The following is a 23,007-nucleotide window of genomic DNA, read 5'->3' as shown; positions in this document are numbered from 1 at the left end:
GTCTGCTTTCCAGGATGCATCAGGGGAAATGGGAAGCAGAGTACAAATCAGAGCAACCCTCGGGATGCTCTAACACAACAGGGCCAGGGAGGAATACAGGGAGTGCAAAGAAGGCTTAAAACCACCTTTGTCTACCATCACCTCCTCATCCTCAGCACAGGCACAGGACCATGGGAGTAACTGAGACTCACCCGACTCCCCTCTGTCTATCCCAGCAAGCAGTACGTAGGTTGAAAGTAAGGGTTTGACGATGTACATACATAGTGTGCAGCTAGTGGCCCCGTTAAATCTGCCAGAAGTTTTTCTCAACAGCTACAGGGGAACATGCCTTCGAAAATGCCGGCATGACGAGAATGTTAATTGGCCAACTGGTGGAATTAGGGTTGTGGGAATAGCCAACCTTTCAGTTTAGTGGCTGAACTGCAGCATTGCGGAAAAACTAGTTTTGAATTAACCTGAAATGAAACTATTTACATTTTTTTTGGCGAAATGAATTTTTTTTTTGCCGGGCGGGGGGGGGGAGAACTTGTCTCAGATCAACCAGTGTGTAAAGTTACCCACCCCCCAAATGTAAAAAAAGTAAAATTCAAAACAAAAATGTGTGTTCCTTTGTAAAATCAAAACATTTCCTTCTGAAAGTGTTAGAAATGCGGGTCTTGAAAATTAACTCGTTTAGAGCACTCCCATTAAAATACAGCTGTCAAAGGATCCAAGCAACAGCCTTCCTCAATGCTGTTTTCTATGCATTTTTTTTTCTGTACAGGTGGATTCTGATGACACGATTACCACGGAGGAGCAGATTTATCTTCTCCTGGAAGCCAAAATTCAGTGTGAACTGAACCTCACCACCCAACTACAAGAAGGAGGTGAAGTACTTAAGCAACCGATCTTTCTCTTCCCTCCACCATCAGTACTAAAGGGGTATCAAGACTGTCAAGTATACTGACCATCCCAAAGCGCAGGAGATCAATGCAGAAAGATCCCAATTTTTTTCTTATTCAATATTTCTCTCAATCAAATCAAGTGTGTGTGTGAATTGTGCCTTTAATAGACATTCCTTATTTCTCTCCCAATTTATCTTGAAGACTCAAGGAGACAAGGTTGCACATAGGCTGATGCTTCAAAATGATCAAAGCTTTTGAGCCTTCTTTGATATCCGTAGTTAGTGAGGTTCCAGTCACTTGAATTCATGGATGTGCCTGAGGTACCACATTCTCTTCATAGTCTGTTTTATTATTCCACACTGCTGTGGAGTTAAGTTTAAAGGTGAGCTGAAAAGGGTTTTAAAAAACCTGCCTTTTTTGCTCTTTTGGAAGAGATTTTATCTTGGCTATCATGAATGTCCAGTTTGATCTTTCCTGGTTTGCTAGAAGGTCTCAGGTTTCAGAGTAGCAGCCGTCTTAGTCTGTATTCGCAAAAAGAAAAGGAGGACTTATGGCACCTTGGAGACTAACAAATTTATTTGCATCTGATGAAGTGAGCTGTCGCTCACAGACGCTTATGCTCAAATAAATTTGTTAGTCTCTAAGGTGCCACAAGTCCTCCTTTTCTTTCTTAGAAGGTCTCAGACATCTTTGTTGTGAACAATAACACCTGAATTGAAAGGATGAGGCTACAGAATCTTTAACAAAGCTTTCTTTTATCTAAAATGTTAGCCACTGAACTTAAATAGTTGTTAATTAAGACAAATCAAATATAAAGACTTCAAATCCCTTCTTCTCTCAGTTGATCAACTTTTACTCTTTTGACTCTTCTGACATCCCTACAGCTGAGCAGATAATGGATTTTTATTTTTTTGGTTCAAAGCTGAACTGAAAAATGCAAAATAAATGTTGTGTAGTATCCATCTAAACACTTTGTTCAACCTGAAACGATTGCGGATGGGATTGTTGTCTTTTGCCCTTTTTAATTAACTAAATTTCTATATGAAACACCATTTCGAAATGAGAAGTCGAAATGTTTCGCTGTTGAAATTGCTGAAATGAAATGCTTCATTTCAAAATGTCAAAACCATTTTGTTTCTGAACCAATGAAACAAGATATTCCAAAACTTTTTTTTTTTTTTTTGGCTGAAGCTACTTGCCAAATTAGACTTGAATGTGTGTGTGAATATTTGCCCAAAGCAAAATTCACCCAGCCCTAGACATCACCATTTCACTAGTTCTGCATTCTTTATGGAGAGTTCCAGCCCAGTCAGGACTTGAATTTCTAGGTTTCCTGATTCTTTTCCTACTTACACTAGTGTTACCCCCACTATAACTCTGTTGGCTTCACCAGTTGAAAATCTGGCCTCTAGAATTTAGAAAAGATTGGCTAGTCTAGCTCCCTGTCACCGCAGGATTAATTCCTACAGACCACATATCAGTGCACTCTGCACACTATTTTCAAACATATTGTATCACCCCATTTACATGGAAATGTTTCAAAGACATCATAAGTATTGAGATACTCTTGCGAGCGATTGGAGAAGAGATGTATATTGGAGGATGAAGACTTGGAGTAAAAGGAGTTTGGGATAAAAGGGAAACCATAAAATTAGGCTTTGCTTTGTTTTCCTTTGGTTTTGTCTAAATAAGACATGTCTTCTGTACATACATATTATTACTGTCAGTAACAATGTGTAATAGCAACCATAAGAACAGTCTCACCAATAAATAATACTAATGCCAGTCGTCATAATAGTAATATCATTAATAACAGTAATCACGGTTTCCAAGTTTTTTGAAAGAAGATAATTTATGGTGTTCATTGAGAGGAAGATGGCAAGTTAATATTCAATTGAACATAAAGTATTTTTTTCCTTCTACCAGACAATGCATGTGAACTGTTTACATGCACGAAACAACTCTCGGTGAACAAAATACTTACCGAAGCCTGTTTTCACGAGAGCTCCACAAAAATGAATGCAAAGTCCAATGGCTTAGGTCATGTGAGTTACAGTAACACACAAACATGTCTGTCGAGGTGCCACAGAAAAATGAATATTATGAACCAGGATTTCATCTCACGACCTATTTCATGACACTACTTAAACATGTGCATAAATCAATCTGTATTCCAGATAGGATTTAGGTACATCCTTAACTTTAAGACCATGCTATACAAAAACATGTGTGTAAGTGCTTCCTGAATAAGGGTGCTTTCTTCACAATGCTGTGCATTTGAAATAACCCCGTTCTTAGGAAATGGTGTTTTTCCAAATTTACGCTAGTGTAACTGAGATCAGCATCTGGCCCTGAAGCTTTACAGAATGAGTTAAAAATAAATATTTAAGAAGCCCCGAAGTTCAGGTTTTTCTTTGATCTGCTTTTTTTTGGTGGTAGTGACTTCCTGTAGTGGACCTGAAATAATATACAAGCCTTTTATACTTATTCTTAGTAGTGAAGTCCCTGACAAGTGTAATTCTTAATGGATGAAACAAACTGGAACAATCTTTAACCACACAAAAATTACTGGATCAAAAGTTAATCAGATTTTACGTTTGTTCAAAAGCCAACCCCTTTTAAGCAGCCAAATATAATTGGGTATACTTGTTCTGAGACGAGATGTATTGAGCCAGTGAATAAAGGGTAACTGAGTTGGTTGCTATTTCTTTAATAGAATAATTTCAATTATATTTCCAGAAAGGTTGCTGGGTCTCTGTTCTGCACTGATGAATGACCTGTATTTCCCACTGTGTGAATAAAAGAGGCAGGCTAAGTGATGTGGAGAGTTTGAGACCCAGTCTATACTACAAAGTTAGGTTGACATAAGCTGCCTTGCATCAACCTAGTTGTGCATGTGTCTATACTTTAATTTGTCTCCCACCAATGTAAGTACCCTGTTGTGGTGACACAGTAACACCGCCTCCCCGAACGGCATTGAGCCACGGTTGATGTACTGAGGTCAACGTGATGTGCACACAGACACTGTATTACCTATGTCAACCCTAACAGTCCTCCTGCAGCTGTCTCACAATGCCCGACACTGACCGCTCTGGTCACAAATGTGAACTCCACTACCCAGGGGGTCACGGACACTGGAAGCCTCTCTTCCTCCCACCTTAAAGCCTAGTGAATTTTTGAAATGCCTTTTCCTTATTGCCCAGCTTGATGAGCACACGTCGCAGCTCTCGATTGTTATGTGCAACTGCTCAGCTGACTGTGCTGACTACACGCTCCAGATGTACATGGACCAGCCACAGAAATGTGAACATCTATGGGGAGATTGCGCGGGGGATGCAGGAGAAGGGGTATGACAGGGACCAGCAGCAGTGCCGAATGAAAGCCAAGGAGCTGCAGCAGGCATATCAGAAGGTCAGGGAAGCCAACAGTCAATACAGTGCTGAGCTGCAGACCTGCCCCTTTTACAAAGAGCTGCATCCCATGCTTGGTGGAGACCCCACTTATACCCTGCACGGCACTGCGGATGTCTTCAAGGAGCTGAGTCACAGGCCCCTGACATGAACAGTGAGGAGGAGGAGGATGGGGAGAGGAGGGAGACATGCGACGGCGGGCCCAGCTATGCTGCAAGCCAGGACCTGTTGAAGACTTCACAGCAGTCCAGTCAGCCCCAGGGGCGAGCACAGGCGAGCCTGATGCAGGGGAAAGAACCTTGGGTAGGCGTGTAAACGTATTTCCCATTCCAGGGATGTACTGATGGTGCTCCCAGCTTAGCAGGATGTAGCTCTCAACTTTTTCATTAATTTATTCGTACTAGAAGAGGTAGCGGTACAACAAACAGAGACAGTTATCTGCTTTTCAGTCCCCTGTAGAGTTAGGCCGGGGAGGCCATGCAGAGCAGTTTATGTACAGAGGGGCATCCTTTGTGTTTCTGTTTGCCAGAAGCTGGGAGTGAGCGACAGAGGATGGATCACTTGATGATTACCTGTTCTGTTCATTCCCCCTGGGGCACCTGGCATTGGAAGGCAGGATACTGGGCTAGATGGACCTTTGATCTGACCCAGTAGGGCCATTCTTATGTTCTTTGAATTCTCCTGAGAGATCTTGATGAAACTTTCATGGAGGTTCTTTGCAATCCTCTCCCAAAGGTTTCTAGGGATGGCAGCCTTATTTCTTCCTCTATGGCAGGATACTTTCCCACGCCAATCTGTGATGACTTCGTCAGGCACCATTGCAGTACACAGGCTAGGGGCATATAGGCCTGGGCGGCTTCAGGATGCCAGCAGCAGCTGTGCTCTCTGTGCCTCTGTGACCGTCAGGAGTGAGATATCCACTAAAATCACCATGGCCTGTGGAAACTGGTACCAGTATTCAGTGCCTGATCATCATAGTTTCATGCAACTGAACAATTCCTTCCTCATTTCCTGCCCCTGGTGGGCCATACTCCCCATGGCTGGTGCTGTGTGCAAGCAATCCCAAGTAGAAGTGTCAATAAGTATGTCTTGTGTAAAACTTTAGGGGAGCAAGCAAAGGGAGTTCTGACCCTTTCACTTTCTGTTGTGGCTACAGTGCCAATGGTACCTGTGTTCTGTCTGTAGCTGCTGGTGTTGCAGCTTTCAGGGCTTCCCTCTCCACGCCCATGGAATGCCTGAGCCAGATGAGGAGAAAGAAGAGGACTTGGGACGACACGCTCAATGAGATCCTGCAAGCCAGTGCTGCATCAGACCATGAGCAGAGGGCCTGGAGTGTGAATATTGCAGGCTGTATGGAAAAGGAAAGACTGAAAAGGAGAGGGAGAAGGAGATGCACCAGGACACACAGGGGCTTCTGCGGCACCAAACACAGATGCTGCAGACTCAAGTGGAATGACCGGTTCAACAAGCACAGGCTAAGCTCCCTTTGCCTTCCATGGAGAACTCCATTTTAGTACCTCCCTACACCCCTCTCAACAGTCCACATGGCCCCAGGGGCTGCATCCCTACCCCTACTACTTCACACGGAGGGACAGTAAGGACAACTCCTGCTTCACATACACTTACCTGGGAGAGCCACGGTTGCTGTGTGTAGGTAAAAATGGACATGCGTGTTCTTTCCCCTTGTTAAGTTCTGTTCCATTCATTTATTTAGTTCTTTTAAAACGTATTTGCTTTTAAATTGCACCAATTTTTCTTGCACTGTTTTTGTTAATAAACTTCTATTTTTTGGAAAATAATTCATCTTCTTTTGTTGACAACCTATTCTGCAGAGCGCCTAGTGGAACCGAAAGCACTTACACGCTTGTTGTACAGAGTGACAGAACTCCTAGGATCAGTGACAAACAGTGCTATATTCTTAAATGTACACCACGCAATTCCCAACAGGCCCCAAAACGGCAGGGCCACTGCAGCGCATTACTGTGGCTCATGGTTAAATGCTCTTTCAAGGCCTCCCTTAACGGAAAACTTCCACGTTGAGCTCTTCTAATAGCCCTTGTGTCCGGCTGCTCAAATTCAACAAATGGGCCACCTCAGCCCTCCACACTGGTGGTGACTTTTCCCCCTTTGCCTCACAGGTATTATGCAGGGCACAGCAGGCAGTTATAACTGTTGAGATATTTCGCTTGGAGATCCAATCTTGTGAGTAAACAATCCCCATGGTTTCTTCAATCAACCAAAAGCATGTTCAGCTGTCATTCTGCACCTGTTGAGCCGGTGGCTGAATCCTTCCTTAGTGCTATTGAGGTGCTCAGCGTACGGCTTCACGAACAAGGGGATAGCTGGGTCCCCCAGGACTATATTGGCATTTCAGCATTCTCCAAATGGTAACCTTCTGGATGGAAAAAAACGTCCCCCGGCTTGCAGCTTTCTGAATAGGACTGTGTTCTTAAAGATACGAGCGTCATGCACCTTCCCTGACCGGCCCAACACTGTCGGTGAAGCATCCCTGGTGATCCACCAATGCTCGTAAAACCGTAGAAAAGTAGCCCATTCTGTTTTACTCTGGGGATAGGTGGTCAAGATAAGAATATGCAGGCCACCTACTGCTCCACTCATGTTCGGGAGCACCCTGGTTACGGATCCATTCACTAAGTCTTGTGCGTTGCCGAGAGTGACAGTCCTGTGTTTGGAGGAGATGATTAATGGCCCTGCACATTTCCATGACAATGGCCCCCCTCGTGGATTTTCCAACTCCAAACTATTTCCTGCTGACCAGTAGCAATCCAACATTGCAAGTTTGCACAGTGTGATCATCACTTGCTTCCCCGCTGTCAATGTAGCTCCAATTCTGGTGTCCCTGCACTGGAGGGCTGGGGTGAGCTCTGCATGCAGATCCAGAAATGTGGCCTTTCTGATTGAAGAGTTCTGTGACTGCTTGTCATCCCAAACCTGCATTACAGTGCAATCCCACCCATTAGTGCTCCTTTCTTAGGCCCACAAGCAGGGCTTGGCCATCTGCAACTTGCTCCATCAACACCATCAATAACTTTGAATTGGATTTTGCTATATACCATAGCAGTCTGTCTTCCACAAAATCGTCATGTTCCCCTGGTAGTAATGCTGGACTTTAACTACCCAGACATCTGTTAGAAAAGTGATATGGCAAAGCACAAAATCTCTAGTGAGTTCTTGGAATGTGATGGGGACAACTTCTTGTTTCAGAAGCCGAAGGGCAGCCATTTATTTTAGACTTGATTCTGACTAGCAGTGAGGAATTGGTTGTGAATCTGAAGATGGAAGGTGGGGGGATGGATTAGATGCCTTTTCAAGGTCCTTTCCAGACCTACTTTTCTATGATTCTCTGCGTAGACTAAATGGCATGGATATACTGCACATATATTTTCCCATGTAGTTTGTTCTCATAGGAAGCCCAAGGGCCAGTTATCCTTCCTCCTGTTGAAAAACCCAGAGTTTCCTCTTCATCCTTCCAATGTAGGGGAAGAATCTGTAGCACCAATATGGGGACCAGGTGGGGCCAAGTCCATCAGAAAATCAGCTGTCAACTACATAGATGCAGGAACCCTGCATGGTGCGTGCAAGTCAGCATAGGCCATAGGAGTTGTGTGGCTACCATTTGTCTAACTTAGGTACTTATATAGCCCCATTACCATAATATCTTAGCAGCTCGCAATATTTAATGTATTAATCCCTCACAACAGCCCTGTGAGGCGTGGAAGTGCTATTATCTCCATTTTCACAGATGGGGTAATTGAGGCACAGAGAGACTTGACCATGGTCACATGGGAAGTCTGTGGCAGAGCAGGGAATTTGCAACCAGGTCTCCCAAGTTCTAGGCTAGCAGCATAACCACTGGACCATCCTTCTTCTCTGTCCCCTTGGTACTTGTGTCCTATGTCCCTCTCTGTGGGGCTGGCAAGCACAAGGAGTGAGTTATCACTGCTTCCGCTAGGAGATTTGCAAATTGCATTATTGTGGAGTCAAATGGTGACAGACTCCAGTGTAACTTCACCACATAGACCTTACTTTATTACACCGATAATTGTCCTGGCAGCAGGACTCCGCTTTGGAATCAGTCTTAATTTGAGCAGTCAGAAATTAGACAATTTAGGAGGTTCACAGACATACCTTGATATACCTATCGTACCACAGCTCCTAGAATCAGCAAAAATGTGTGCAACGGTCAAAATAACAATTTCCTAGCAGTATACGATCTCCTATTTCTTATTCATGGGGGACCATGAATTTCCAATAAATTTGACATATTTTGCAAATGTTGGAAGGCAGAGTTAAGGTTGGTGGATGGTGTAAATTAAGTGGGTTGAGAGTCAGAGATGAAGAGTTCTATGGAAGTGGGGAACTGGCTGCATCTCCAGAGAGTCTAAGAATTGGGTTTTAAAAAAATTTAGAGGTTGATTTTATTTTTTTAAAGAAACTGATATTGTTTTGGGGGTATAAGCTAGATGTCACTGATTCATTTTCAATTGTGTTATCTGGGAAGAAATTTAACACTTTAATCCTTAGGTACCTAAATTGCAAGATACTTTTAAATCTCTGTTACTTAATTTGGGCACAGGTATTTAGGCGATGCGGTAAAAACATAAGTGGCATAGAGGCTTGTCTCATACTTTTCATTTCTTCTTTCTATGTCTTCCTTCTATTGTGTGCAGAGGGTAACTGCTTTCCAGAATGGGATGGGCTAATATGCTGGCCCAGGGGCTCACTGGGAAAAAAGATGGCTGTCCCATGCCCTCCTTATATATATGACTTCAATCACAAAGGTACCACTGGTCTTCTTGTTCTCATCGGATTTATTTGAAGCAAATGAAAAGCCAGGTGGTGCAAAGGACCTGCGTAGACTAACCAAGACTCATTTCCTCCTTGCAGGGGTGGCTTTCAGACACTGTAGCCCTAATGGAACATGGGACCTTGTGCAGGGTTTGAACCGAACGTGGGCCAATTACTCTGACTGCCTTCGCTACTTACAGCCAGAAATCAGCCCGGGGAAGGTATGGGGGTGTTTTCCCAATGCAATCATAGAGCATGAGAGTTTGGATGGGAGGAACAAATCCTGAAATTGTACGCACTTTTCATTCCTTGATGGTTCTGTACAGAAACAAATGGAAATATGAATGACATGCACATTGTTGTCCTAACTTAATAATGGTGCATCAGTCCCATTGAGCGTTTATTATTTACACAATGGTTTTTAAGTCATAAAATGAGGAAGAGTCTTATTTAAAACAACATAGACATGAAGGAACTGCAGACACTGAAGCTATGAACTGAAGGCACTTTCCCCTCTCAAGTGTGTGTCGCTGTGTTTAATGTGGTTGTGAGGGCTAAATTCATCCATAGCAGAAGAGCTGCAATTTCCATTGGCGTCAGTCGGCATGGTATCTGCTTTAGGCAGGGGTGGACTAACTCCAGATTCTTGGATCCAAAATTCTTGTCCCAGGGCTGGGGCTGAAGACACCTGGGCTCAGTTTGGTACTCTGCCACTGAATCAGCCTGTGATTTAGGGTCAAGTCACTGAACCTGCCTGTTCATCAGTTTTCCCATCTGTATAATGAGGATAATGTTATTTGTTTATCTTGAGATTAGGGTGCTTCAATAGAAAGTGCTGTATAACTGTTCAGTATCTGTTTTTAAAAAAGCCCCAGACTCTCAAACATTTTTATGTATACTTTTCCCCTCTATAAGTAGCTTTGGTGAGGTGTAAGTCCTTATTTCTGTGGGATTTGGGCCATTGTTAAAGTATTTAGGCACCTGATGATGCAGATAAATGCGTAATAGATTTTCAAAAGCTGCCAGGCCCATAATTTCCCCCATTGAAATCAATGTCTGTCTCTGCAGCTGTGTGCTCGGATGGATCCCACTGCAGGATCCGGGTCTAAATAGGCTATGTCTTTCTTCCTTTTAATATTGAGCTGTGTGATGTATTCATGCTAGACTCTCAGCAAGCTGTCACACAGCAGCCCTCTTCAGGGCAATGATATAGACAAACATATTCTAAAACGCCATCAGCAGCTGAGCTGAAAGGGAGGAGGAGGAATCAGAGCCTTGGCTCCACCCCCTCCAATGTAGAAGTCAATGGAGCTGAGCAGATACCAGGGCAAGAGGAGTGTGCCCAATTATTCCCTCCCTCCCACCGAAGCTAGTGGCGGGAACTGACAACAGACAAAATGCCAATATTGCCTGCTCTTGTGCTTTTGAATGGTGATTAGTGTGTTTCTTCAAATCTGCAGCTCCAGGAATCATGTTACATGATCTCATCTTTCTTTATAAAAAATAATTGTTAGTTTCCATGGTTGTGGAATAAAGTTTTAAAAGTGACCCCCTAAGGAGTACAACACCAGAAGGCAAATATATGAACCCAAGTTCTTCCTTTTAGTACTCTTGTGATTTATTTTTTTCCAGTGTAGACTGATGAATCTTGAATTCTTTGGGATGGCAGTACAACAGGTTCATCCCTGGTGTAAGTCCACTGATGTCAGTGGGGTTACAGCAGGGATGAATATGGCCCAATAACACACATTAGGGCTTGTCACTTATTAAGGGAAACTGGATTATAGGAGACTTTGTACACACAGATGAAGAAAATAAAGTGGAAATGGTCTTGTTTTCTTTTCCAGAGGGAATTCTTTGAACGTCTCTACATTATGTACACTGTTGGATATTCTATGTCCTTCAGTTCTCTGGCAGTGGCTGTTTTCATCATCGGCTACTTCAGGTGAGCAATTCATAGTCCCAGCTGCTCTGTCCCCTTTTTGCACCATCATCTCTACAGGAGATAATCTTATGTTCCTTATTCACACAGGACTGTCCAATCTCTTGATGCTTTTTTATATTCCTGTCTGCAGTGCTGAGAGTAAATATTGTGCATTGCATGGAGTAATTTTCAATGGCTACCCATTGTGCAAAGCTTTGATCAGATGAAGAACACGTTAAAACATTTCAAGGGAAAATAATTTCCCATGGCCATGTAAAAATTGCAAGCAGCAAGAGACATTGTATCCGTCTCCAGAACAGTTAAAGATGACAGCACAGTGAGGCACAGAATGATCAGAGTGGTTTATCCTATAATCTGTTTTTGAGGCTTAATGGCTTATTTCACAACTGAAACAATAGGATTGCTGGCATGTGGAATTATCCGCTTGAGTTATTGCTAGGAATATTGCTATGGTCAGTTGCCAACACTTTAGGAGTTGAATGCTCACTCTAATGCTCACTTTTGAAATAACCAAAGAAGAAACAAACTCTAAAGACTGCATGCCAGGTTTTCCATGACTATTATTCATATTAAGGTCTCCAGCAGCGTTTTAGGCATTTCATGGAAGACACGGAAAAACAGTGAGATCCTCGCTTCTGCTCTGGCCCCTTTATGCTGTGTAAAAAGGCTGCAAAGGAGCTCCGAAAGCCCTGTTTTTGGCGCTGGAAGATTTCTTCTGGTACAGGCACTGCAGAAGACAGCCACAGAGTGGAGAACCTCCTCACGAATCTTGGTGTAGGGCACATGCTAGGTGCAGGTGAGGAATGCCAGGGAATGCAAGTAGCACTGCAGCCATTAAGAGCAGTGCTGTGACCCATAGGTCAGCCTAGGGAGGCTGCTGTGATGTAGACAGTCCCTTGACACCGCACCCTCCTGAGCTGCAGGTTCTGGGCCATGCCTCCTAGGGATGCATGGTCACAGTCCCAATGCAAACCTGACCTGTGACAGAAAAAAATGATAGGGGCAAACAGTAGGAAGGGAAAGGAGCGAGGAGGGTGAGGGTTACAGCAGTAAGACTATGCAGTGTTTTCATTGTCAGCATATGCACTTGTTGGTGTTTCTGGCAATTTTGTCTGAGTTTCTATTATGGCTTTAAAAATAGATAATAATGGTTGCCTGCCTTACTGAATCATCAGCATGAAACCCAGTGCATACTGGGAAAGGACCTGAGGGAGTTTGAGTGATTGCTAACTAGTTAATATTATGCATTAGGGCAGGCATCTCCAGGTGGCGCAGTTACACACATTCTTCCAACTTCTTTTCCATAGCATGTGAGCAAGGTTTAATCTTGGAAGAAATGTTTATATAGTTTTAGTTGCAAGGGTATGGGTAGAAGAAGCTATTGCAAGCAGCAAGAAGTTTGATCTCTGCTAGAATCAGATTCAGAAAAACACTTACGTGCTTCAGGCCATTTCCATTCAGGAGAGCTCTTAGGCACATTCATGTGCTTAAGGCCTACTTAAGTCAATAAGAACGCAGTCACTCTGTAAAGGAAATGGTAGATAACCAACTGAGTGTGAGCTCCAAGTGTGAGTTGGTAGCTGCTGAGTGAATGTGATCCACATAAGCAGGGAAATATCAGGTCGGAATGGGGAGGTGGTATTATCTTTGTATATAGCATTAATGAGACTATTACTGTCTGGTTCAGGTGTCCATACTTCAAAAAGGATGCTGAAAAATCAGAAAGGGTTCAGAAAAGAACTACAGGGTCTGGAGAATGTGCCTTACGGTGAGAGAGTAAAGAGGCTCCATCGGTTTTGTTTATTAAAGAGTGGGTTAAAAGGTGACTTGATCATGGTCTACAAGGGGGAAAGAATTCTGATGGTAGACAGTTCTTCGATCTATCAGACAAAGGCTTAACAGGACTCAGGGACTGGAAACTGAAGCTAGACAGCTTCAGACTAGAAACACGATGTGTATTTTTACATTAAGGTCAATTAACCACTGAAACAACTTACCTAGGGACATTGTGGATTTTTCCATCACTGGTAGTCTTCTGGCCTTAAAATATGTGAATCTATGCAGTCAATGGTGTCATACTGTCTGGAGCGGCTCACAGCTCTGAGTGCCAACCTCAAGGCAGACTGTCAGAAAACAGGGTAGACACCCCAAATGGTAGTGGGTTCTATAATTAGATTTCACCAAGCCAGTAACAAATGTGAACTCCTGGATTACTATACCAGTCCTACCATGGAGTCACAGGCAGTCCCCTCAGGGTATGTCTACGCTACCCGCCAGATTGGCGGGCAGTGATCAATCCAGCGGGGGTCGATTTATCGCATCTAGTCTAGACATGATAAATTGACCCCTGAGCGCTCTCCCGTCGACTCCTGTACTCCACCGCCGCGAGAGGCGCAGGCGGAGTCGACGGGAGCAGCAGCAGTCGACTCACCATAGTGAAGACACCTCGTTGAGCAGCTCTAAGTATGTCGACTTCAGCTACGTTATTCACGTAGCTGAAGTTGCGTAACTTAGATCGATCCCCCCACCCCCCACCCCAATGCAGACCAGGGCTTAGACTCTCCAGGCTATCTTGCCACCCAGACAAACTGGACTTTGTGATAATGGTCACTTAAACCGAAAATCACATCACATCTGGTTACTCCCAGTCTCAGGAGACCAATCAGTTACCCTAGATCAATTTTACTCTAGATCTTACACCAAAGACAACGCTGGTAGCCAATTCTATAGTAAACTAACTAAAGGCTTATTAGCTAAGAAAAGGAAATGAGAGTTATTGAGAGGTTAAAGCAGATAAAATATATGCACAAATGAATCACAGTTTGTAATTCCAAATAGTGGCAGTGATGTCCTAAACTGCCAGTTTCCCAAAAGTCTTCTCAGGGTACCCAGATTGTCTTTGGGGACCTTGGCTTTGTATCTGGTACACTTCCCTGTAAGAGTCCAAACAGTCCAGAGATGAAGGATCTTTCTCTGAATCCATACTTATAGCTTCTTCTCACAGAAAACAAGCTGACAATCTCACTATCGAGGTGGGTTTTTCCTTTGATGACTGAGAGTGAGGAAGGTATTTAGAGTCTTTGACCTCCGGTCATCATACATAATGACCACTTGCTTTGAAATTAGCACTTTTCTGTTCAAGTTCCTCATTTGCATTCCACAAAGCCTCCTTTGCGTTTTAGGTCTTGTTTGGCGGGTTATTTAGTTACGGGGGTACACAAAATGGAAATGTTTGCTACTGCATTATAGCAGGATACAGATAAAGTGAAAACAATGCAAGTAACATCCCACTAGTTTTCATGACGTTTAAACACCAAATACACTCTTATACATTTAATAATCACTTTGATCCACACTAATACACAATGAATAGGCTTGGGGCTCTGGCATGAGCTGGCACCTGGTCTGCCAGCGTCACAAATGGGACTTAAGCACATGCTTGATGTTAAGCATTTGCTGGAGGGAGGTCCTGAATAGAGATGCTTTCCTGAGTTGGAGCCTATGTAATTTAAGGATGCTGTACTGCAAACTCTTACTACCAAGCATAGTGCATAATACCATGAACTTCCCCCTTCAGTAGCATTATTCACTGTACAATGCACAATGTTTGAGTAAGTGGTTGTACGATTCAGCCCAATTAGTTTCTATTGCTGTCAGGGTGGCATCTGGCAAGCTTTATATTCAGTTTACTAACAACAAGCTGCAGACTGTCAACAGCTGAGACTTGTAAATATTTGCTCATGTGAGGTGTTGCATTTTAAGCCTTATCTTACGATAGGAAAGTGTCATCACTAAGTAATCATGCCCTTTTATTTTGTATTTTTGTCCTTCCTAAGAAAAATATAAGAGCCCTTAAAGTATGAAATAGTGACTAAGGCCTGGTCTACACTAGTGGGGGGATTGACCTAAGATACGCAACTTCAGCTACGAGAATAGCGTATCTGAAGTCGACGTATCTTAGGTCGACTTACGTCGTGTCCTCACGGCGAGGGGTCGACTGCCGCTGCTCCCCCGTCGACTCCGCTTCTGCCTCTCGCCGCGGTGGAGTACAGGAATCGACGGCAGAGTGATCAGGGATCGATTTATCACGTCTACACTAGATGTGATAAATCGATCCCCTATAGATCGATCACTACCCGCCGATCCGGCGGGTAATGTAGACGTACCCTAAGTCGAGGGATGTGGAAGTATTGAACTTGCTGAGCTTGGCCATAGATTATCCCAGAGCCTACTGCAAAATTTTTCCCTTTTGCTGGCTGAATTCAATAGCCTCTTCTAAATTATCCTTTTCTTCCCACAGGAGGCTGCACTGCACCAGGAATTGCATCCACATGCATCTCTTTGTCTCTTTCATGCTAAGAGCTGCCAGCATCTTTATCAAGGACAAAGTTGTGCATACGCACATAGGAGTCAAAGAGCTGGACTCACTGCTGATGAGTGACCTCCAGAGCACTGCAGGGGCACCTGCAATTGACAAGTCACAATACGTAAGCACTGACCCTCAGGGAAAACAGTCAGCCTGCTAGTTAACTGTTCTCTGAGTTGTTATGCCCCTTTTAGGACAATCTGTATTCATTCCAGAGTGGCGAGGTATTACTGTGGTGAATCAGTATAAAATATCAGGCTGATCCTGAGGATCAGGCTCTTGAAAATTCAGTATGCAATGGGCCAAAGTCTCATTTTCTTAAAGTAACTTAAGCTCCTGAGGCCCAGATCCTCAACGGTATTGATGTCAATGGAAGTTGGGGGCCTGTGAGGCTCTGGCTCCTAGGGCCAGATTTTTAAAGGTATTTAGGGGCTGAAAGGTGAAGATAGATGCCTGGTGGGATTTTCAGAAGTGCATAGGCGCCAATGGGAATTAGGTGCCTAAGCATGTCTGAAAATCTCACTAGGCCCCTATCTTCATCTTTAGGTGCCTAAATACCTTTAAGATCCTCACTTAAGTGCTTCACACTTTTCAATATGGGACTTGGATTCCTAAGTCACTTAAGCCAGTGGCTCTCAACCTTTCCAGACTTCTGTACCCCTTTCAGGACTCTGATTTGTTTTGCATGTCCCCAAGTTTTACCTCACTTAAAAACTTACAAAATCAAACCTGAAAATACAGAAGTGTCACAGCACACTTTCTCATTTTTACCATATAATTATAAAACAAATGAATTGGAATATAAATATTGTACTTACATTTCAGTGTATAGTATGTAGAGCAGTATTAAACAAGTCACTGTCTCCATGAAATTTTACATTGTACTGACTTTGCTAATGCTTTTTATGTAGCCTGTTGTAAAACTAGGCAAATATCTAGATGAGTTAATGTACCCCCTGGGAGACCTCTGCCTACCCCCAGGGGTTTACGTACCCCTGTTTGAGAACCTCTGACTTAAGCACCTTTGAAAATTGTTCCCCAGATTTCAATACTTGTCTATCTGTTTCTATTGTGAATCCTTCTCTTTGTTAATGGGGATGAGACTGACTCACTTTTGCTTATTTGTTCGGGTCACCCTGGCTGTCCTCCTTGCAAAATCTGACCCACTTGTCATTTTCTGCTCAAGTCAGACCCAGGACTGCATTAGCAGGTCACAGTGAAGCTGCCCTAGCAGAGCAGCGGGGGTGTGGGAAGCTTTTACAGCACTCGCCCTCTCTCTAGCTGTCTCAAAGAAAAGCTGTTAGTTCTCCACTTTCACAAACACTAATTCATCCACAAATGGTCCTTACAAAGCAAGGAGAACTGTTGATTTTACACAAAGACTTGACACTGTGCTAAGGATGGCCTTGCTACCTGTTCCTATCTCTGTAAATAAGACATGTTAAAGTTGTCAGAATAGGAGCCATGTGCAATGGGTTTAGTAGCATAATGTCCAGTTTTGGGGGTAGCCGTGTTAGTCTGTATTCACAAAAACAACGAGGAGTCTGGTGGCACATCAAGGACGAACAGATTTATTTGGGCATAAGCTTTCATGGGTAAAAAACCCACTTCTTCAGATGCATGGAGTGAAAATTACAGATGCAGTTCTTGGATGGTTGCTGTATCCAGGAATGGTAACCCATTATCTTTCTGTTTGGGTTCCTTGACAGATGGGGTGCAAGATTGCGGTTGTGATGTTTATTTACTTCTTAGCCACCAACTACTACTGGATCCTGGTTGAAGGCCTCTATCTGCACAGCCTAATCTTTGTGGCTTTCTTTTCGGATACCAAATACCTGTGGGGTTTCACCTTGATAGGCTGGGGTAAAGTATATGGGACTCTTCTGTTCCTTGCATCTTTTCATCAGGCTTCTCAGAGGGAGAGGATTCTGCTGTTTTACTATCCCCATTGCTCTGTTTCATCACATGAGACACAAAGAAAAAGACAGGAAGGACCTATGTCCAGCAATAATCCAGGGCCACCGGTAGTTACAGGAAGTTGATTGTGTTGAGCACCACTGGTGAACTCATCAGGAGGTACAGCTCTGCCACTGACTCCTGTACAACCTGAGGCAAGTCACTTAACTCCTCCATTTCCCGAGTCTGAAATGGGGATCATAATACATCCCTACCTCCAGGGGTGTTGTGAGGGCAAAGCAAATCATGTGAAGCGCTTAATTGCAAGCTAAACATGGTATGGTGGGGAGCACCACAGAAAAGCCTCACTATAAATTAAAATACGAGATAATTGGATATTTGGTCCTCTCCATACTCCAGAGAGAGGTGAATCTCCTGTCCTCCTGTTAGCTTATTTCATATATCAATACACTGACCATTATTATCCGTTCAAGAAGGATCTATGAATTTGCAGAGATTAAGCCAAATTCCACTGAGTCCCTTCATGTAAATCTGCTCCTGTCAATGGTGTTACTCCCGATTTAAACCAGTGTAACTGAGCAAAATTTATCCATGTCCAGAACTAGGGATTGACCACAAGCCTCAGAAGAGAAATGGCAGGAGGTTACTTACTGCACTGGGTCTCTTCAACAGTCATCCTCAGGTTGAACCTCTTACACTGGGGTTTGCATTCTCATAGTCTTGCATTAGACTCATAGACTTTAAAGCCAGAAGGATCCATCATGATTATCTAGTCTGACCTCCTGCACGTTGCAAGCCACAAAATCTCACCCACCTACTATTGTAATAGGCCCATAACCGGTGTCTGTGTTACTGACGTCCTCAATTAATCATTTAAAGACTTCAAGGTACAGAGAATTCATCATTTATTCTAGTTCATTCCATCAAGTGACTCATTCTACATGCTGCAGAGGAAGGTGAAACCCCCATGCCCCCAGAGTCTCAGTCAATCTGACCTGGAGGAAAATTCCCTCCTGACCCCAAATATGGCGATCAGTTAGACCCTGAGCATGTGGACAAGACCAACCAGCCAGACAACTGGGAAAGAATTCTCTGTAGTAACACAGAGTTCTCCCCAGCTGGTGTCCCATATCTGGCCACTGGAGATATTTGCTAATAGCAGTCACGGATGGGACAAGTGCCATTGTAGGCAGTCTCATACCATCCCCTCTATACACAGTCACTGCAGTTAAGGTCCGTTGTCTGATTCCTTTTGCTTTCACAGTGAAGTGTGTTCTCTGTTTGGTCTGTAAAGAGATCTGAGGTTAACTTCATTTTGTATTTCAGTATTTTTAACTTTTCTGAAATGGGGGAAATGAAGTTAACGCTGGTGAAATTGACAGGTGGTGGGGGCTCTGAAAATGAAATTCATGAAGGAGAAAAAAGGATATTTACCAGGCTGAAACTCGTGTTCTCCACAGCTGATCCAAGCCTAAACAGCTCCCCCCTTCCTTGTCTTTCTAGTTCTGGGTTCAACTCAGAACCGAACAGTGAAGGTCATTAATCTTTGGAACAGCTTATCTAGTGATGATGTGGATTCTCCAGCACTTGCAGACTCTATCTTTCTATTAGCTGTACTATAGCTCAACCAGACGTTATGGGCTGGATGCAGAAATTACTGGGTGAGATTCCCTGACCTCTATTATGCAGGAGTTCAGACTAGGTGACCACAGTGGTCCCTTCTGGCCTTAAAAATCTATTAATGGTGTGGCATGATGGTTCACCACTGACATTTCATCCCTGATACTAAGTGGTGATTCTGGCATAAGACACTGTAAATGGAGGCTTCCCTGTAACAAGTGGGAGAGGGATAGCTCAGCGGTTTGAATATTGGCCTGCTAAACCCAGGGTTGTGAGTTCAATCCTTGAGGGGGGCATTTAGGGATGTGGGGCCAAAAATTGGGGATTGGTCCTGCTTTGAGCAGGGGGTTGGACTAGATGACCTCCTGAGATCCTTTCCAACCCTGATATTCTATGATTCTAAGTGCTGCTAGGGGGATGGTATCTGCAGTGAATAGATAAATAAGCACTGCAATGTGAGACAGGTGCCATAAAGTGTCTTTGATTAAATGTTCGCGGTGCAGTAACACGGATCTAAGGCTACTCTTTTCATACCAAAGAGAACTGAACGAGAGAGAGACCTTGTTAATGCACAGGACCGTTCTTTACTGTCTTCTCAAAATCTCCAGGAGAAGTAACTGACTCCACGCCCCTCGGCGGGGCAGCAGTAGTGGGTTGTATGGGGGTTGGATTGACCCAGGACCTCGTGCGCTACAAGCCTTGACTACCTGAGCGAAAAGACCCGGCTCTGTTAGCCAAGGCTGTTGCAGGCTCATCGATGTGCACGTAGACTGGGGTGTGTCTCAGGACTTGCAGGACAGGGGAATAGAAATGAAACGTTTCTCTGGAGATGCAGGTAATACCTGCTTTGAAGAGGTTTTCAATCCATCTGGCTAACTAGTTAGATGTTTATATGGCCCTGCATCAGCATTGTACCTGAGTGCCTATGCGAGGGCCTGATCCAAACAGGGCTCGTTGCCTGGTTTTTAAAATCAATTTCCCTGATAAGGGAGAAATGGAAAGAAAGGTTACAGTACAGGGGGGGGAGTTTGGGCTTTATTTATTTATTTATTTTTATATATCTAAACATTTCAGGAAACCCAAAACATCATGAGTTTCTCCCATCTCTGGTTAGTCTCTTAAAGTAACACAACTCTTTTCAAGAGCAAGCAGGCTGCTTTTTCTTGTGAATGAAGAACACTCCAGAGGAAAAATATCCTGGGCCAAATGGAGCTCTGGGGCAGGCCCATTGAAGTTATCGGATGAATTTGACACATCCTGTTGAATGTGTCTGTTCATTCCAGGATTAGCACTTGGGAAAGCTGCGCTCCTCTCTACGTACCCTCCCCATCGTCTGTTGCTGTAAACAAAAACGTATCGCTTTCCAAATCTCCTTAGCAGCTTTCAGGGTGCAGCCCTGCTTGCCATCATCTGCCAAAGGGTACGTCCAGGTTCTATCCGTCGCTCTGACATAGGCATGTCTATCTATGTGAGCTTGGCCAAATCGTTTAACCTCCCATGCCAGCTTCACTACATCAAAACACATTAGGTGTAATACTCATTAACTCACAGGGGCTCTGTGTGGTGTTATTGTGTGTAATAGCCTTTGAGATGTCTGGATGGAAGGTACTTTAGAAATGTAGGCTATGATTTTCAAAGGATCCGAAGAGAGTTAGACACCCCAGTCCCCCTGGAATGTGCAGGGCTACATTTGGATTGTTTCAAAGGTTAGGGGCCTGACTTTTAAAGGTCTGGAAAGCTATCAGTTTTGGTTTACAGCAGCAGATGATGTGGAGGGTAATTAGAGAACAGAGCTGCTTTCCCAAGTGCTAATGCTGTACGAACAGGGACATGAAGCATGATGTGTCAAATTCATCTTATGACTTCAGTGGGCCTACCGAGAGCTAAATTTGGTGTCTAACTCCTTGAACTACCTTCAGAAATCTAGCCCATAGTCCCTAGGCCAGTGGCAGTCCTACCATGGAGAATAAAGATGGGCTGAAGGTGGATTCGATATGGAGATCTCCTAGCACATTTCTCCTTCTCATAACTTTTCATTTTGAAAATGTGGAGTCCCTTGTGATTTTTTTTTTAAAAAAAACAAACTACTAGTATTTGGGGATTATTATTTTCAAGCTACTTTTCACTCTTTCTGCTGAGTTCAGTAGCCCTTTCATATAGACTTATAGCCTGCCTCTGCAAAGGGATGGATGCGGTGACCAAATAGGCCTTTTCAATCACCAACTGCTATGATACCATTATTTACATAAAGGCCGTCAGTTACTTCCTCTTCAGTCACTTCTTGCTTTGCGTGGGCCTTTTATCTGCATATTTACTTTGGATGTGTGGTGAAAAATTAACCACTCGTTGTTTTAGGAATCAGAATTGCCTGAGGCTTTTATTTTATGCAAGCATATATGCCAGGAGAGTCAGCATAGCCCCACGCAGGGTGGCAAGCTGCTCTGTTTTCCATACACTTTAACAGAATTATAGAGGGTTTTCAGTGGCATTCTCGAACAATACACTTCCGCATGGGTACTTTTCCACAGACCCTTCCAATAATGCCTTATAAGGACAAGATCATACATATTGCAGCATTAAGCAATTATTTTTCAGCCACCACTGCCATGGTCTTGCTGATAACTGAACATCTGTATGTTCTGATCATGGTAATGTTCAAATCTCAGTTGGCAGCTCAGGGAAAAGAAAGTACTTGAAGAGAGGAGCACACAACACTTGCTGGTTTCCATACCAACGCTGTGTTCTGCATGCTCATTTACTGTTATATTTATTTAATTTTTTTCTAAACTAACATATTTTTGATAAAGTACATCGCAGCTGCTTCCCAGACACCAATTCCAAGAATGGCTTCTAAAATAGTTTGCTTAGGATCTCTATAAACAGTCCACACAAAACATATTGAATTGAGCTGAACAAAACTTGGAATGTCCGTCCTATGGGAAATTCAGGTATTTCAACATGTGTTCTTCGATTTGGAAATGGTGAAACATTTTTGTTTCAGCATTTTTGATCACAGCTAAGTTTTCTATATTTCTGAATGAAAACATTAAAGCTCTGGTTTGTTGAATTGACTTGAAATGATTAAACTGCTTCTTCTAGTGGTGCTGTATTGCCTCATAGGAGATGTGGTTCAGCTACTTGTTGCCCCCATTTTCTAGTGTGGGCTGGGCTCTCTGGCCAGACTACATCTCCCATGATGCACCTGAGCCATATGACTCCCATAATGCATCACACAGCTTGTTCAGAGGAGAGACCAAATTTAATCATCTAGCCACTTTAGGGCTTGGGATGTAGGGACTAAGCAGTCAAGTGCATGGTCAGGAATGGGTGGGTAAAGAAGAGGATGAGGGTATGTGCCAAGTACTGCTTTGAGTTAACGACTGTATTCAAGATAGTAGGCTGATCCGAGGGCAGACTTAGGGCCTGATTCTCCTCCTGCTCGCACTGTTCTAAGAGGAGTAATGCCTCTGAGGTCAATCTATGTAAAGCTGGTATAAATGAGACCCCTAGCGATTTTTATTCAGCTCTTCATTCCATGCCACCATTTTTAGTTAATTGATTGGAGCCCATATTCCCTGTCTTTCATGTGTGATCAACTGCCATGCTGCAGCATAAATCAGCCCTATGGGTGTTCACCGTGCAACCACGGAAGGGCCATGTGTGTAGCCGTACTCCTGTGCATTGTAGAGTTCTTTCAAGTTTATGTCCAGCCCAGTGAAGGTTAGGGTAAAATGTCATGCTCCCTGATGCACACCAGCTGTGGTGCTCAAGGGGTTATATACAGCTATGTGAGCGGATGGTGGGAGTACTTGAGATCAATGCAGTTTGTTCGTTCCATGCTTCCCCCTTCCCACTTTCCCACATGAAACTGGACAGGTGAACCAGCCTATTTAGCATCCCAGCTGTCAGCCTCCCTTCCTTCCTTGACAAGCTGGCCAAGGTGAACTCCACTGCGAGGTGTTTCATTCGGTAAGGACTGCCCTGGTGATTTAAACGCTGTTCCTCTCTGGCCTCAGCGCGCCCGCTCTCCAGCGGATACTCCTCCAGCAGACGGTA

The 23,007-nt window shown here is 43.7% G+C and overlaps 1 protein-coding gene across 1 annotated transcript in view; it reads left to right on the top strand.

Annotated features, from left to right (window-relative positions):
* PTH2R (parathyroid hormone 2 receptor) overlaps positions 1–23,007 on the top strand; it is a 94,059-nt gene that overhangs the window by 27,579 nt on the left and 43,473 nt on the right. The window contains exons 2-7 of the mRNA XM_074968033.1: positions 764–866; positions 8,986–9,096; positions 9,203–9,324; positions 10,951–11,048; positions 15,349–15,535; positions 17,124–17,277. Of these exons, the coding sequence (XP_074824134.1) occupies positions 764–866; positions 8,986–9,096; positions 9,203–9,324; positions 10,951–11,048; positions 15,349–15,535; positions 17,124–17,277 (775 nt within the window). The remainder of the gene's footprint in view (positions 1–763; positions 867–8,985; positions 9,097–9,202; positions 9,325–10,950; positions 11,049–15,348; positions 15,536–17,123; positions 17,278–23,007) is intronic.

Source organism: Natator depressus, chromosome 11 (assembly GCF_965152275.1).
Source record: "Natator depressus isolate rNatDep1 chromosome 11, rNatDep2.hap1, whole genome shotgun sequence".
NCBI classification, from domain to species: Eukaryota; Metazoa; Chordata; order Testudines; family Cheloniidae; genus Natator; species Natator depressus.
Note: the sequence above shows the minus strand (reverse complement) of the source record. Positions and strands in the feature narration are given on the sequence as shown.